The sequence below is a fragment of the Rattus norvegicus genome, chromosome 11, assembly GCF_036323735.1.
Source record: "Rattus norvegicus strain BN/NHsdMcwi chromosome 11, GRCr8, whole genome shotgun sequence".
Classification (NCBI taxonomy): Eukaryota; Metazoa; Chordata; class Mammalia; order Rodentia; family Muridae; genus Rattus; species Rattus norvegicus.
Window position 1 is genome coordinate 70,191,245 of NC_086029.1, and position 18,202 is coordinate 70,209,446.

The window sequence follows — 18,202 nt, forward strand, 5'->3', positions numbered from 1 at the left end:
GCTCTGACCACTCACATGATGGTAACTTCCTTTGAATCCCTTTTATGCGATGTTCTTCATAGGCCTGCCATTCACCACTGTGTGAGAACACTGCAGAAAGGCCTTCATATCCCGGGTAGCATTCAATCCTAAAAGCAGCATTTCGATCCTGTACTCGTCATATTTAATATTAAACTGCTTGCTGTAAAACCTGTGTTTCAAAACAGTTTTTTTTTTAACCTTTAAACCAAATTGTTTGTCTCTTAGGGATTAGGAAAAGAGGGGTCTCAGAGTGAGAGACACGTGAGAAAAAGTCCTTCCCTAGCTTCAGAAAAGAAGTTAGGCAGAGTGCCCTCCAAGACACTGGACTTGAATAAGAATGAGTACCTTTCTCTGGACAAGAGCAGTACTTCAGATTCTGTGGATGAAGGTAAAGAATTTTAAATCTTAACGAAATTCCAGGCATGTCTTCTAATGTTTACCTTTGTGTTAGGTGTGTGTGTGTGTGTGTGTGTGTGTGTGTGTGTGTGTGTGCATGCAGAGTGAGAATTTGATTGTGGCAGCCTCACATTCAGAGAACCAGAAAAGGAATGAATGTGTGTAGAAAACAGGAGACCAGTTAGTCAGTCTACCCATCTTTATTTCTCTCAAAGCCTGGAGTTTGAAGTCTCAATTAGAGTGACTTAGAATTCCAAGCTTTGAGAACTAGGGAGGAGAGGCATGGTGAAATATCTCAGTGCAAGCAAAAGGACCTGACTTCAACCCCTGGCACCCACATGACAAACCCAGCATTTGTTAGCCATGGTGGCACTGGTCTGCCCTCCCAACATCAGGAAGGCAGGGACAGGCAGATCTTTGGTCTCACTGGCTTGGCAGTCTCTCATAATCAATATGTTCCAGGTCCTACTGAGAGGCAAGACCAGGTCTCAGACAATGAAGGTGTCTGTCTCCTGAGGAAACCACACTGAAGGTTGTCTGGACTTCACAGACACATGAACACATGTATACACACAGAAACAAATGTGCCTGAACACTCATTCTTACATAACACACACACACACACACACACACACACACACACACACACACACACACAGGGCTTTCATGCAATGGACATGGAGCAGTGGTAGTGGAATAGAAATCTCTTACTAGAAAGCCTCTATGCCTCTCCTACAGACGGAGGTAAGATATTCCCATTGTTACTGTATTTAGCCTACCTTTCCTCCACCTATAGAAAAATAAGAAATTGAAGGTTTTGTTTGAACACATGTATGAGTTAGCTGTGCAGAGGCTGGATTGAGGACAAGATCTTTTGACTCCAATCTTCTTTTCACTTAAAGTACTTCCCAAGTTGTTCATTACTACTACTACTACTACTACTAGTACTACTACTACTACTAAAGATAGGTTCTCACTGTGTAGTCTTTTTTTTTTTTCTTTTTTTTTTTTCCCGAACCCAGGGCCTTGCGCTCACTAGGCAAGCGCTCTACCACTGAGCTAAATCCCCAACCCCCACTGTGTAGTCTTGGGTGCAGGCCTGTAACTCACTTTTTAGTTCTTTTGAACTCAGAGCTCCTCCTGTGTCTGCCACTGCTGGGATTAAAGGCACGAGTACCATGTCCAGGACTTCCCAACTTCTTTTTTCTCTTCTTTTTTCCAAAGAGATATCTTCTAGGTGTGGTGGTGCACACCTTTAATCCAAGCCTTTGGGAAGCAGAAGCAGGTGTAACTTTAAGGCTAACTTGGTCTACATAATGAGTTCTAGACTAGCCAAGGTAGATAGTGACATCCTGCCTCAACCAATTAAACAAACAAACAAACAAACAGCCATCTTAACAAAGACTTAACATATATACACAGTATATATGTATATATACAATTATGAAGACAATTAGTCACATTCTGAGATAAATATTAATTTGAATTACTGTGTGACTTCCAAAGGAAGTAAAAATGTCTAGAAAGCAACCCTGTTTAGAAGATTAGCTTGTTGATGTTACTTAAAGATTACTATTTCACTCCATATGGGTGACATTACATGCTTTTGATTTTGGTTATCTAGAATATTTTTGAGAAATATTTAGAGATAACTTTGAAGGCAGAAGCATGAGCATACCTTCACAATCGCTTCTGAACTCTTTTATTAGAGCCAATGTATATTGAAAATTTTTAAATTTAAACTTATTTTCAAATCACTTAAATTTTTTTATCCATTTATTCTCTCATTATTACATCCAGATCACATTTCCCTTCCCCTCCTCCCCGCCCTCCCCTCCACATCCCCCTTTACCATCCACGTCTCCGTGTCTCTTCAGAAAAGGGCAGGCCTTCCAGGGATATCAGTTGAACATGGCATATCGAGTTGCAGTCAGACTAGGCACAGACCTCATATCAAGGCTGGATGAGGCAACCCAGTAGGAGGACAAGGTTCCCAAGAAACAGCCCTCCCTCCCTCTGTTCAGAGGCCCACAAAAGCACCAAGCTACACAACTATAATCAAGTCACTTTTAAAGGAACATTCTACAGTTGAAAAAAAATTTTGACAAATAAAAACTGCTAATACAATTCTACATGACATTTAAATATTCTACACGGTATCTAAAATAGCTTATGGGGCCAGCAAGGTGGCTCAGTGGGTAAGGTGCTTGCTATGCAGCCAAAGAGCTTGAGTTCAGTCCCTGGAGTCCACACAACGGGAGGAGAAAACTGACTCCTGCAAATTGCCCTTTGAACCCTGTATGTGTGTGATAGCTCATATACCCTCCCCCACACTAAATAAGGAAATATAAAAAGTAAGATAAATTATTTGGTTTCAGAAGACCAACATGTAGCTAGACTCCAGCGATGATGAATAATCAGAGTCTTTACCTTCTTTCGGTGTCAAGGGTATCGAATGTGCTGCACTCCGGATGCTGCCTTCGCTGCACGCTCGCTATTGTTGCACAGGCTCCACAGAGAGTCTCCTTCCTGATATCCCTACCGTCATAAAATAGGGAAGGACAAAAACGAAGCAAAGAGCAAGTCAGAGCGACCAGAATAGCACCATTACCACGAATGGTGGCCAAGTTAGAGGATAGTCCGCCTCTGTGTGCCAGAGGTTACAGGGCTGCTGACAGAGCAGAGGATGACGATGACCACATGTGTCAGGCCAGCCACCCTCTGTAGTCAAAGATCAGCCATGGAGCGGCAGCTGCTGCTGGGCTGTCCTGGGCTTCACAGGACAGGGCCGACATAGGCCAAGCCTGCCCGGCACGCCCCTTCCATGCTTGCACATTCTATCGGGCAGCATGAGCTGCTATGACAGATAGCACGTGGCTCAGAAAAGAGCACTGTACCTCCTTACAGTTCTGTAGGGGAGAAGCCACAGATCAGGCCTAGCTTAATCACCCTCTGGTCAGGATACTCTTGCTGGCTGTGGATAGATACCTTCTTGTTCTTTCCTTAGTGCGTGCCTAGGAGGTTAGGGCGAGAGGAAGCAGGGAATAGTTGAGAATATAATACACCCCCCCCCCCAAAAAAAACCCAGACATTTATGGAAAACTTACTGGTGAGCAATGCTCCCAACTTTCTCCAAGTGCTCATAACCCATGGTTATTACACAGTAGGTTTTATAAGAAGTCTTTCTTGAAGCTATGCACGCCGACCTTGAAGTCAGTGCAGTAGGTCTGTGGGGATGGTGAGTAGCAAGGCCTTACTAGGCCTCCTGCTGGTATGTGTTAGGGGTGAGTGGGTATGGATTAGTCATGTGCTGCAGGACCGAACCCAGGACTCTAGGAAGATCCATTGTGGCACCCAGTGGCCAAATATGCGAGTGACACCAAAACAAGGAGTGATTTTTCTCTTTGTTCAAACCTACTCTTAAAAGAATCATCCATCCTCAAAAAGTCATTTCATTATTGAGTTCCTAGCAAAGTAACATTGAAACTCAAAAGCTGCACACACACACACACACACACACACACACACATCTAGGAATAACGGAAACTTGTGTGTAGTTTCCGTACGTGAGCCCCGGTCACACTGTGTTTCTTTTTTTTTTTTTTTTCTTTTTTCTTTTTTCTTTTTTTCCGGAGCTGGGGACCTAACCCAGGGCCTTGCGCTCGCTAGGCAAGCGCTCTACCACTGAGCTAAATCCCCAACCCCCACACTGTGTTTCTTATTGGTACCTCCTTAAAACCTGCCTGGTTTAGCAGTGGGCATCTCATGCTTTTTTTCCCCAGTGTTCTTAAGACATTGGGGTTTCCTTATTAGATTATCATTAGATGATAACTTCCACGGTTTTCCCTAAGTGAATCTCAGATCCATCAGGTTTTTGAAAGGAGTATGGTGATGAATTTTACGTTTTTTTTTTTTTTTCTTCCAATTTTCCCAAGGTTGTAAAATGATGAGGACATTGGCAGGAAACGAACTAGGGAGAAAATGGGGAAAGTTAGAGGAAGTGGACCAACTCGGGAGGTTTGGACATCCATGTGGTTAGAGGGAGCCGCCATGGGGAGCTCTTCACGCTAAGCATTGGTCAGCTCTGTTGTCATCCTCATTGTTGAGACAGGCTGTCCTGAAAAGCCAGTCCTACACTCAGGCAGACCTTGAGCTTCCTTTCACCCTCCTGCCCCACCCTGTGTGCTAGGATCTTATGTGCATCACCACACTGGCTAAAGTGAAGCACTTTGATCTGTTTTTTGAACAGATAGAAAAATGAGAAAAACCTGCCACATACACACACACACACACACACACACACACACACACACACACACACACACACACACATATATATATATATTCCCCACAGAACCAGTTAAAGTATCATGATACTGTCTCATGGAGGGAGTCAACGTGACTCCCTTCCCCCAACTCAATCCTTACCTATGTAGGACATTTTTATGCATCCTCAAAACAACAGGCAGTGTATATATTTAAGTTTCATGTTATTGTATTTCCCCTATATTCCTATATTCATCCACCTCATTCTGAAATATTTCTACCGGCCACTTTCAAACTTATACTTCAAAAAATTGTTTGACATTATGTGCATTTGTGTGTTTGTGCATGTGTGTGTGCGTGCGTGTGTGTGTGTGTGTGTGTGTGTGTGTGTGTGTGTGTACTGCTGGTGCCCACAGAGGTAGGAAGTCCTTGAATCTCCTGGAGCTGGAGTTATAGGGGTTGTGAGCTGTCCAGTGTGGGTGCTGGGATCCAAACCTGGGTCCTCTGGGAGAGCAACCTCCTCTCCAGCCCCAAGACGATATATATATATATATATTTTTTTTTTTGGTTCTTTTTTTCAGAGCTGGGGACCGAACCCAGGGCCTTGCGCTTCCTAGGCAAGCGCTCTACCACTGAGCTAAATCCCCAACCCCCCAAGATGATATTTTTTAAGCAGAATATTTTTTCTCTATTGACAATAGTACTGTGCTTCTGAGTTGAGCAGTGTCTTTTCTGCATTTGAAAATACCACCTGCCAATGTACTGTGCTGTAGCTGTATTATCGATGGTGCTGTTTGGAGAGAATTGAAATGTCAAGAATTTCATAAATGAGAAATCCAAAGCAGGAATGATTTATTTCATTTATTTATTTCCTTCGACAAATCCCCATGCAGAATATATTATTAATTTCTGATACTGATATAGCAAATTGCACTTTTATCAGTCATAATTCAGTATCTATCACCTAATGGGGCTTAGGAGAAGCATGAAAATATTACATTGAAGAATGTACATACATGTAATCTTTCCATTTTCAATATGAATAAGAAGCTCACTTTTGAAAAGTTGTAATCCCAGGGTTTCTTGAAAGAGGTGGCTCCTTCTAGGTATCGAGAAAATATCAGCTGAGCTTGGTACTTATTGCACTCAATTGTTAAAAATTTGTACAGCAAAAGAAAATCAATAGAGTGACAAGACATCTACAAAAAGGGAGTAATGTCTGTACCATATCAAACAGGGATTAATATCCAGAAAATATTTAAAAATTAAACAGTCAAAGAGCAAGTGATTCAGTTTATAATTGGGCAAATGAACCGAAAACCACTTTTCAAATAAAAAAGGACCAATGGCCAATAAATACAAATAAAAGTCTTCAGCATTTTTAGCTCTTTGGGGAAACTAGATCCTCGTCCCCACAGGCACGTTCGAGGCCGGCTATATGAAGCTCTGTCTCAAAAAACACACAACCCCCACCCCCTACCCAACCAACCAAAAATAATTACATTGAGATTCCATGTTATCCCTGTTAGCACGGCGACACCAAGAAAACAAACAAACAGAATCTCAACAGGTATTGGGGGTGTGGGAGAGAAAGAAACTCTCAGTCACTGCTGTTTACAGTGTGAGTTAGTCTTTTCTGGGACATATGCCCCCCAAACCCCCTAAGGTAAAAGCCAGCCTCCTTAGGGAGCCCTGTGTGCTCAGTGTTGTTGTGACTGAACCATTCATAAGAGCCAAGAGCACCTCACCCTTACCCACAACCACTATTCTAGTTTATCCGTGAAGAATGCAGGCCAGCCCATACTGAAGGCCATTGTGTAAAATGACCTGAATAGCTCTCTGGAATCCAGGGTTCAGAAGCATAACAAAGAAACGTAAAAAGTGAGAAGGTGCCAGGGATTAGAGCAGACTAAAGAGATTGGGTTGGATCCTTGTGTAGGAAGAATTTCCTGCAGAAATTCTACCAAAATCTATAGTTGTTTGCTTCCGTATGAATATTTGAGTTATATTTTAATTTTTTATTTTATGTATGTGAGTATACCGTAGCTGTCTTCAGACACACCAGAAGAGGGCATCGGATCCCATTACAGATGGTTGTGAGCCACCATGTGGTTGCTGGGAATTGAACTCAGGACCTCTGGAAGAGCAGTCAGTGCTCTTAACCACCTCAGAGCCATCTTTCCAGTCCCTGAGTTATTGCTTTTTATCATGAACATACAATACTTCTGTGTCAGAGAAAGCTTTTCCCCAAGCCTGGCAGGGAGGCTATCTTACAGAACCGTAGCTAATTGTCTAATTTCAGCGGCAATTTCTACGCTGGAGGAGCCCTTTGAAATCTCAGTGAATCATTTTGCCTATAAATAGTGTTTTTTACAAGAAGAGGGTAAATCAGTATCTGTGTGGTTCTTTACACACAAATCAGTAATGAGAGGGAAAGCCATCATGGTCGGGGCAGAGTCCTGCTCTTCTGGTTTGCAGACCATTCTCTTTGGTTAAAGCACACTTGTTCCCATGTCACCCTTGGAGCTTGGTTTCTGAGGTTTGGAGCTTGTGGCATGGTTTTTCATGGTGTATCAGTAGAAAGTAAACCTTGAAATAATGACTAGTCACTGTCCTTTGTCATTAAATCATTTAAAAGTTTGTGTTGGGTTGTTTCCACTATTTCTGTTACACACCATGCTCTGTTCTTCCTTTTTTCTTTTCTCTCTCTCTTTGTTTCTCTCTCTCTCTCTCTCTCTCTCTCTCTCTCTCTCTCTCTCTCTCTCTCTGTAGACTTTTCAGTTAAACTCTTTTGGGCAATGTAAAATGAAGGGTACTTTTTCGTGTGCTTGAGTGGATTCAAATTCCAGAGCAGTCACTCCTGACCTTGACATCTTGGTAATTCTCTCCATGTCACACGTTCCTCCTCTGTAGAGGAAGATGATAGATAATGTCGCTCTTCCAAAGGACTGTGGAAGGCTGAGAGGCGTCAGTACTGGAAGACGGTTAGCGGTGTCTGACATGTATGGGAACACGGGCTCCTGCGCTGTTTCCCAGGGACATCAGAGGTGACTTTAGTTCATCTGCTGCGATAGTGCTCAGCAGGTGCTTAGCCATCAGGTTCCCAGGGGGAGCAAGTTCTGTTCCACTGGACATTACTCAGCTTTGAAGAATACTTTCCAGGAGGAGTAGTTGTTGTTGTAAAATTATAAAAATGGCAGTCTTCTACCCCCTCTGGATCCGGCACCACAGTGCCCCAAGATGTCTGGTAGATATCTTGCCAGAAGCACACATCCCAACTCCGTGGTGGCCTAGACCAGCCACTGCACCGGCTCTTAACTCTTAAATCTGCATATTAAGAACACACAACACAATAACCTCTGATCCAATTGATAAGATATAATTGCCCACCTACACATGCAAAGCCCTGTACAATCCATCCCTTAAGAACATTCATAAAAAGCTGTAAATACACAGAGTGGGATCTTAATGTCGGCGTCCATGTTCTCCCCGAGGCTACTCTGCCATCTCCATTCCAGTCTCCTCCCCCCCCCTCAAATTTTTCCCTCGCCCATCCTTCCTTCTCATCCAGTGACAGGCCTCGTTCTATCCTGTACACACCCTCACCTGTATGACATCCTACAAGTTGCTATTTCCACTTTAAGGTAGGGTACTGAGAATACACTATGAGTACAGTGATCCCTACCTGGGACAGCCACAGTAAACCAAGTGAGCTCATTCAGATCAATGTGTTAGTCACACAGCAAATAGAACCTCCGGAGACTCATTTCCTGAATGTATTCAGTGGCATGTCTTGAAATGGCTCTGGTAGATATTTCTTTTTATCACACACGAAACATTGATTTCCGTGGTATCTTACAGGAGTTCGATATTATTCCAGCTAAGTGTTTATGTGCGTGTGTGTGTTTTAACAATTGAAAATTATGATCTGGTTTAGCCAAGTACTTATGTTTATGTTGAACATAAATGTTTCCGATTTGTAGTTTTAGATTTCTGAAGTAGGATAATCATATTTAAAAACTGTTTTGTATCAAGACCCAAACAAAACAAGTCTTTCCCCTGAAGTGTTGAAATTATCTTTCCTTAATTTCTTCTCCTCTGGTTTGTGTTTTGTTTTTTGTTTTTTGTTTTTTTTCTAGAAAATATTCCCGAGAAAGATCTTCAAGGAAGACTCTATATCAACCGAGTTTTTCACATCAGTGCTGAGAGAATGTTTGAATTGCTCTTCACCAGCTCACACTTTATGCAGAGATTTACTAATTCTAGAAACATAATAGGTTGGTCCTCTGTTCTTACTAATAACAAATTGGGGAGGATTTTCCTTGGAGAGTTGAAACTTGATAGTGTCTTGGGGGCGGAGGGGTTGGGGTGGGGGTTAGACACAATTTGATTTTAAGGTGTTGACTTTAAAACTGGGATTTAAATGTTTGGTTAAATTCACATGTGACCAAAATAATTGTTTAATTAGGTAAGTGCTATTTAAAAGGTATAAGATTTATACCCTAAAAAACCTGCAGTAATTCATTAATGTACCCATTTAGTCTAGTTGAAACCTATTGTGTGGAAAGGACTGCATTATGTGACACGTGGATGCAGGTAGAGTGTCAACTGAAGTAACCCCCTGGCCAAGTGGCCTGATAGTATCTATCGCAGCTGATTCTAGACATGGTCCTTACTCTGTGAGGTTCACAGTCTTCAGAGTTGGGTGCGTGTGCACCCTGAAAGCTGCTCACTGGGCCTACAGCAGCAACATTTATGATCTCAAGCACCCATCAGTAGTAGACTAGCAAATTGCTGTTTTCCTCTAAAGAGCCCCGTACAACAATGCAAGCAACGGTGAGCTCCTGCTGCTTATGAGTTAACCTCACAGACACAGTGTTAAGCGAACGAAGCTAGACACAAAGTGTGCACACGGTGATATCTTGGCAGAGACATGGAAGTCCATGTGTTCACTGCTGTTGTAGAGGGTTAGACGGGTGAAGCCTGGACTGCCTTTGAATGTCGATTAAGTTTTACGTATTAGCCTGAATAGCAGTGCCCACGTGTGCATCCCTGGTGAAATCAACAGAGCTGTGTGCCAAGTACCTATAATATAACGAAAACGTAGTTTTATATAGGGAGCTGATCACACTCCCAGAACAATTTCACTGCTCATGTGATAAAAGTTCCATATTGTTAAATATCTCAAATTAGTTTTTAGTAAGTTTTAAAGTGAATATATATCCAGATACTTTGTTAACTTTGGGAGTCAACCGCATCACGTTAGAATGCAGTAGCCGTAGACATTTGTACAAGGTAAGCCATTTCACATGGTCAGCAAATCAGTTCTGTAACCCGAGGATTTTGTTAACCATTAGGTTGTCTGAGACTTTCACAACAGCATAAGCACATATCCACTGATAAGATATCAACATGGACTCCAGGTCCAAAGCTGAATGTTCTTATTCCCAGCAGGGTAGCAAAGGGATTCTGTTGATAAGAGATTTCGTGATTATTTCATGAGTTTCACGGCTTTAAGAATTTTACTGTTTTCTGTTAAAAATATGAAATATCTAGGAGATGTAAGTTGCCCCCTGCTCAGTGGCTCATATTTGACTGTATCTCTTCTGAATCGGATTGTACTTTGTGATTGATTTCTGTCTGGGGAACTGCATCCCTGTGAAGAGTTAGGTGTGATTCCTGGAGTATTTGCTACCCAGTGGTTGTCGATGATGCAATGCCTCTTTTATAGTTATTATAAAGCACCACAGGTTATTACAAATTGGTAGGAAGTAAAGTGTGCTTTTTGCACACAACTAGTCCTGCTATCTAGTATCTATCTGGCCTCAGTATGGTTGGTTATATCCACTCGATGGTGTCATAAATAACTTTAGGAAGCAAAGGCTTCTGGCTTATTCAAAGCCCGAACAGTTATGGTAACATTACAGGGTAGACCTAGAATGAGTCAAGAGGTCTCTAAAAGATCATTGTTCCTGACCTTAAACCATACTGCTATTCTTAGAACCCGCTACCCAGTAATCAATGTGGTCTTTCTTCTTTTATTTCTACTGTGTGTGTGTGTGTGCGCGTGTGTGTGTGTATGACACACACATGTGTGGAGGTCAGAGGACAACTTGTAAGAAGGACAACTTCCACCGTGTGGGGTCAGAGAGTCAAACTTGGATTGGCAGGGTTGGTGTCAAGCTGGTAACTGCTGTCCTGGTCTAGTGAACAATGTCCCCCATCAGCACTTGAAAACTTCAGTTGGTGTCGCCCTTTGCAGAGCTTGTGAAAACTTTTAGGAGGCGTAGTCTTGCTGGAGGAGGCATGTGGCCAGGGGCTTTGGGTCATGGTATTTTATCACAGCAGCAGAAATAACTAAGACATCTCCTGAGTCATTTCCCAGCCCCATGGATCTAATTTATTTTAATAAGGAACTTTTAAGTTGGCAGTCTCTTTAATTTCTATTTACAGTTGCATGCCATTACTCGTAATTAAAAACTCAATTTAGAATATTTTTTCATTTAGATAAATGTAAACCTTCAGAGAAGCTTCACGAGTCGTATGATAACATCCATATTTACGTCCCTTAGGCTTCTCCTCAGATTTTAAAACTGTAATGAAATGTACATGCTGTAAAGGAAGCAAACAGTTCAGAGACGTTATGTACACTCATCATTGTAGAGCCATCACCACGTGCATCTCCAGATCTTTTCCATCAACACAAACAGAAACTCTGAGCCTTAAAAGAAAACTCTCCATCTGACCCTCCCCAGTTCCTGGGGAACCACCATTCCATCTTTTATACTGTGAATTTAACAAATCGGGCTACTCCGTATAAATGAATGTGTACAACATTTGTTTTTTACTGAGAAGTTTCCCACTTAACATAATGTCTTCAAATCCATCCATCCATCCATGAGAAGACCCACAGCAGAATTCTGCATCTTTTAAAGGCGAATTATATTTTGTATATGTGTATATAATATCATATTCTGTGGGTTCATTTATCCATTAATGACACATAGCTTTTAGTTACTGTGAAAAAAAAATGCTACCCAGGCCACTAATATATGGCTATCTACTTGTCTTCACTTTGATTTCCTTTCAGTACTTATTTGTTGTCTAAAGGCAGATTGTTTCATCATAGGTAACTTTGTGTATTTTCTTTTGAGGCGTACCCAGTTCTGTATTCTATGATTGTACCATTTTGTAATCTTATCAGTGATGCGTAGAGACTCTGGTTTTTCACAGAACGATCAACACTGTTCCTTCTGATTTTATGTAACAGTCAGCTAATTGATATGAAGTTTCACCAATTTAAATTGTTTACTAAAACAAAGAATTCTTAAAGTATCTGCAATTCCTGTCTTTTTATTTTTTTAACATTAGGACCATAAAAAAAAAAAAAAACCAATGTATCCTTTTCTCTGTTGTTATTGTCTTACCCAATATTATATTAATCAGAGGATGTTCTCACAAATGATAATTCAGTAGGCCTAGCTGGTAAAGTGGTAAAAATCCCAGTGTAACATGCATGGGGAGACAGAAATTGATTTAATAGTATGGACTTTAGCAACAGTATTCAATGATAACATTTGAACCTGTTTCCAGTTAACAGTGGGTCACTTGTTTTTCCCTGGAGTATGGTGACATAGGACCAAATAACCTGAAAAGTACTTCGAAATTAAGTGGATATAGCTTTTTTTTTTTAAATGAATGCCTAAACATGTAATATTTATAGCACATTCTGAATGGTAGACTCTATTGTGTGTGATGTTGCCCTTTTAAATGTAGTTACGAAGCTCTGACAGGTAGTCAAAGGCTTTCTGACCCTGCCTTAAAAACCTGTACACCTACTTGTAAAAACAAAGCTGGACAGACATGGCTCTGTCTTCAGTCTAACCCTTCAGCAACAGGAGAGATGGATTAAAGTCGGGCCCCAGCAATGAGAAGACTGATGTAGCAGTTCAACCCAGGGAATGAACATTTGTGTGTGTCTACTCACGTTGGCGGTATTCACGGTGTAGTCGGATCTTCAGAGTTCGTGAGGCTTTCATGCCTAATGATTCTCACAAATGTTGCTGAGGTTAAAGCTATGTTTCTATGGGAAGTGTGTCTTACTCATGATACAAGAGAATTGCAACTGAGATCTAATCTTATGTCACCTGACAACCAATAACATCTGTGACGTGGTTTCTCCATACGCACAGGTGTGAAAGTCTCATTGTTGAATGACAAATGTCTTTCAGCGTTTTCTCTTTAGTGATGGCATATCCAATGTTGTGTTTGTATCTTTTTTCCAAGACACGGTCTTTTTCTATGGTTCAGGCTAGCCTCATACTCTCCATCTTCCTGCCGTAGCCTCCCTGTTGCTGGTATTACATGCATGGTCCCATTTCCATCATTTCCACAGGTTTTGGATTTAAAATGGAGTCTACAGATGAATTGACCTTTAATTTTGTCTTCTAAAAACATATTAATAATTTAGAAATAAGTAGATAAGAGATATGTGTATTTTTTAAATTTTTATTTTTCTTGGATATTTTATGTATTTACATTTCAAATGTTATCCCCTTTCTCCTCTCTCCCATACCCCCTGCTGCCTCCACATGCTTCTATGAGGACGCTCCCAGTCCCACCCACCCACTCTAACCTCAATGCCCTGGCAATCCCCTACACTGGGGAAATGAGCCTTCACAGTACCAAGGACTTCTCCTCCTATTGATGCAGGACAATGCCATCCTCTGCTACATATGTGGCTGGAGTCATGGGTCCCTCTATGTGTTCTCACTGGTTGGTGGTTTAGTCCCTGGGAGCTCTGGTGGGGTCTGGTTGGTTGATATTGTTGTTCTTCCTATGGTGTTGCAAACCCCTTCAGCTCCTTCAGTCTTTTCTCTAACTCCTCCACTGGGCTCTCCTTGTTTAGTCTAATGGTTAGCTGTAACCATCCTCATCTGTATCAGTATGGCTCTGGCAGAGCCTCTCAGGAGACATGTCCTCTGTACCCCATTTTTAATAGGATTGTTTGATTCTCTGGAGTCTAATTTCTTGAGTTCTTAGTATATATTAGATATTAGCCCTCTGTTGGATGTAGGATTGGTAAAGATCTTTTCCCAATCTGTTGGTTGCCATTTTGTCCTACTGACAGTGTCCTTTGCCTTACAGAAGCTTTGTAATTTTATGAGGTCCCATTTGTTGATTCTTGATCTTAGAGCAGAAGCGATTGGTGTTTTGTTGAGGAAAATTTCCCCTGTGCCTATGTATTTGAGGCTCTTCCCTACTTTTTTTTTCCTATTAGTTTGAGTGTATCTGGTTTTATATGGAGGTCTTTGATCCACTTAGACCTGCGCTTTGTACAAGAAGGTAAGAATGGGTCAATTTGCATTCTTCTACATGCTGGCCTCCAGTTGAACCAGCACCATTTGTTGAAAATGCTGTCTTTTTTCCACTGGATAATTTTAGTTCATTTGTCAAAGATCAAGCAACCATAGGTGTGTGGGTTCCTTTCTGGGTCTTCAATTCTATTCCATTGGTCTATCTGTCTGTCTCTGTACCAATATCATGCAGTTTTTATCTCTATTGCTCTGTAATACAGCTTGAGGTTAGGGATGGTGATTCCCCTAGAAGTTCTTTTACTGTTGAGAATAGACTTTACTATCCTGGGTTTTTTGCTTTTCCAAATCAATTTGCAAATTTCTCTTTCTAATTCAATGAAGAAATGAGTTGGAATTTTGATGGGGATTGGATTGAATCTGTACATTGCTTTTGACAAGATCGCCATTTTTACTATCTTAATCCTGCCAATCCATGAGTATGGGAGATCGTTCCATCTTCTGAGATCTTCAATTTCTTCCTTCAGAGACTCGAAGGTCTTGTCATACAGATCTTTCACTTGCTTGGTTAGAGTCACACCAGAGCATTTTATATTATTTGTGGCTATTGTAAAGGGTGTCATTTCCCTAATTTCTTTCTCAGCCTGTTTATCCTTTGAATAGAGGAAGGCTACTGATTTGTTTAATTTTATATCCAGTCACTTTGCTGAAGTTGTTTATCAGCTGTTGGAGATCTCTGGTCTAATTTTTGGAGTCACTTAATTGTGCTATCATATCATCTGCACAGAGTGATATTTTTACTTCTTCTTTTCTAATATGTATCCCTTTGACCTCACTTTGTTGTCTAATTGCTTTGGCTCAAACTTTAAAGTACTTGAATAGGTAGGGAGAGAGTGGGTAGCCTTGTCTAGTCCCTGATTTTAGTGGGACTACTTCACATTTCTCTCCATTTAGTTGGATGTTGGCTACTGGTTTGCTGTATATTGCTTTTACTGTGTTTAGGTATGGGTCTTAAATTCCTGATCTTTCCAAGACTTTTATCATGAAGGGGTATTGAATTTTGTCAAGTGCTTTCTCAGCATCTAATGAAATGATCATGTGGGTTTTTTTCTTGAGTTTGTTTATATAATGGATTTCTGTATCCTGATTGGATCCCAGGGATGAAGCCTACTTGATCAAGGCGAATGATTGTTTTGATGTGTTCTTGGATTCGGTTTGTGAGAATTTTATTGAGTATTTTTGCATCAATATTCATGAGTGAAATTGGTCTGAAGTTCTCTTTCTTTGTAGGGCCTTTGTTTGGTCTTAGTATAAGAGTAATTGTGGTTACATAGAAGGAATTAGGTATTATTCCATCTGTTTCTATTTTGTGAAATAGTTTGAAGAGTATTGGTATTAAATCTTCTTTGAAGATCTGATAGAATTCTGCACTAAACCCATCTGGTCCTGGGCTTCTTTTGGGTGGGAGACTTTTAATGACTGCTTCTATTTCTTTAGGGGCTATGGGACTGTTTAAATGGTTTATCTGATCCTGATTTAACTTTGGTACGTAGTATCTGTCTAGAAAATTGTCCATTTCATCCAGATTTTCCAGTTTTGTTGAGTATAGGCTTTTGTAGTAGGATCTGACAATTTTTTGGAATTTCCTCAGTTTCCGTTGTTATGTCTCCCTTTTTGTTTCTGATTTTGTTAATTTGGATAATGTCTGTGTGCCCTCTGTTAGTCTGGCTAAGGGTTTATCTATCTTGCTAATTTTCTCAAAGAACAAGCTCCTGGTTTTGTTGATTCTTTGTATAGTTCTTTTTGTTTCTACTTGGTTGATTTCAGTTCTGGGTTTGATTATTTCCTAAGGTCTAATCCTCTTGGGTGTATTTGCTTCTTTTTGTTCTAAAGCTTTTAGGTGTGCCGTCAAGCTGATAATGTTTACTCTCTCCAGTTTCTTTTTGGAGGCACTCAGAGGTATGAGTTTTTCTCCTAGCACTGCTTTCATTGTATCCCATAAGTTTGGATATGTTGTGCCTTCATTTTCATTAAATTCTAAAAGGTCTTTAATTTCTTTATTTTTTCCTTGACCAAGTTGTCATTGAGTAGAGCATTGTTTAGCTTCTATGTGTATGTGGGCTTTCTGTTATTTTTGTTGTTATTGAAGACCAGCCTTAGTTTATGGCGATCTGATAGGATGCACAGGATTATTTCAATCTCCTTGTATTTATTGAGGCCTGTTTTGTGACCAATTATATGGTCAATTTTTGATAAGGTACTATAAGGTGCTAAGAAGAAGGTAAGAAGTTATATTCTTTTGTTTTAAGATGAAATGTTCTATAGATGTCTGTTAAATCCATTTGGCTCATAAATTCTGTTTCACTATGTCTCTGTTTAGTTTCTGTTTCCATGATCTGTCCATTGATGAGAGTGATATGTTGAAGTCTCCTAATATTATTGTGTGTGGTGTAATGTGTGCTTTGAGCTTTAGTAAAGTTTCTTTTATGAGTGTAGGTACCCTTGCATTTGGAGCACAGATGTTCAGAATTGAGAGTTCAATTTGGTATATTTTTCCATTTATGAGTATTCTTTCCTTATCTTTTTTTGGCAACTTTTGGTTGAAAATTGATTTTATTTGATATTAGAGTGGCTACTCCAGCTTATTTCTTGGGACCATTTTCTCGGAAAATTTTTTCCCAGCCTTTTACTCTTAGGTATTGTCTGCCTTTGTCACTGAGGTGTGTTTCCTGTATGCAGCAAAATGCTGGGTCTTGTTTACGTATCCAATCTGTTAGTCTATGTCTTTTTACTGGGGCATTGAGTCCATTGATGTTAAGAGATATTAAGGAATAGTGACTGTTGTCTCTTATTTTTGTTGATAGAGGTGGAATTATGTTTTTCTGGTTATCTTCTTTTGGGTTTGTTGAAAGAAGATTTACTTTCTTGCTTTTTCTAGGGTGTAGTTTTCCCTCCTTGAATTGTAGTTTTCCATTTATTATCCTATGTAGGGCTGGATTTGTGGAAAGATATTGTGTAAATTTGATTTTGTCATGGAATATATTGTTTTCTCCATCTATGGTAATTGAGAGTTTTTCTCAATATAGTAGCCTAGGCTGGCATTTGTGTTCTCTTCAGGATCTTCTAGCTTTCAAAGTCTCTATTGAAAAGTCTGGTGTAATTCTGATAGGTCTGCCTTTATATGTTACTTGACCTTTTTCCCTTACTGCTTTTAATATTCTTTCTTTGTTTTGTGTATTTGATATTTTGACTATTATATGATGGCAGGAATTTCTTTTCTGGTCCAATCTGTTTGGAGTTCTGTAGGCTTCTTGTATGTTTATGGACATCTCTTTCTTTAGGTTAGGGAAGTTTTCTGCTCTAATTTTGTTGAAGATATTTACTTTCCCTTTAAGTTGGGAATCTTTGTTCTCTTCTATACCTATTATCCTTAGGTTTGGTCTTCTCATTGTGTCCTGGATTTCCTGGATGTTTTGGGCTAGGAGCTTTTTGCGTTTTACATTATCTTTGATGGTGTTGATGTTTTCTATGATATCTTCTGCTCCTGAGATTCTCTCTTCTATCTCTTGTATTCTGTTGTTGATACTTACATCTATGACTCCAGATCTCCTTCTTAGGTTTTCTATCTCCAGCATTGTCTCCCTTTGTGATTTCTTTTTCTCTTTTCTTTTTTTTTTTCTTTTTTTCGGAGCTGGGGACTGAACCCAGGGCCTTGCGCTTGCTAGGCAAGCACTCTACCACTGAGCTAAATCCCCAACCCCCCTTTGTGATTTCTTTATTGTTTCTATTTACATTTTTAGATCCTGGTTGGCTTTGTTCAATACCTTCACCTGTTTGGTGGTGTTTTCCTGTAATCCTTTAAGGGGTTTTTGTGTTTCTTCTTTAGAAGCTTCTACTTGTTTACATGTGTTGTCCTATATTTCTTTAAGGGAGTTATTTATGTCCTCCTTAAGGTCCTCTATCACCATCATGAGATGTTAAATCCAAATCTTGCTTTTCTGGTGTGTTGCAATATCCAGTATTTGCTGTGGTAAGAGAACTATGTTCTGATGATGCCAAGTAGTCTTGTTTTCTGTTGCTTAGGTTCTTGTGCTTGCCTCTTGCCATCTAGTTATCTCCGATATTAGTGGTCTTGTTGTGTCTGACTGGAGTTTGTCCCTCCTGTGGGCCAGTGAGCCTGAGAGCCTGTGAGCCTGTGAGCCTGT

General features: G+C 40.3%; 1 protein-coding gene across 6 annotated transcripts in view; it reads left to right on the forward strand.

Annotated features, from left to right (window-relative positions):
- Gramd1c (GRAM domain containing 1C) overlaps positions 1 to 18,202 on the forward strand; it is an 85,403-nt gene that overhangs the window by 52,169 nt on the left and 15,032 nt on the right. For 5 of the 6 annotated variants that reach the window (XM_039088482.2, XM_039088484.1, NM_001191826.2 and 2 more), the window contains 2 exons: positions 247 to 409; positions 8,823 to 8,960. In XM_039088482.2, the coding sequence (XP_038944410.1) occupies positions 247 to 409; positions 8,823 to 8,960 (301 nt within the window). The remainder of the gene's footprint in view (positions 1 to 246; positions 410 to 8,822; positions 8,961 to 18,202) is intronic. The other variant, XM_039088485.2, reaches the window with a different exon arrangement.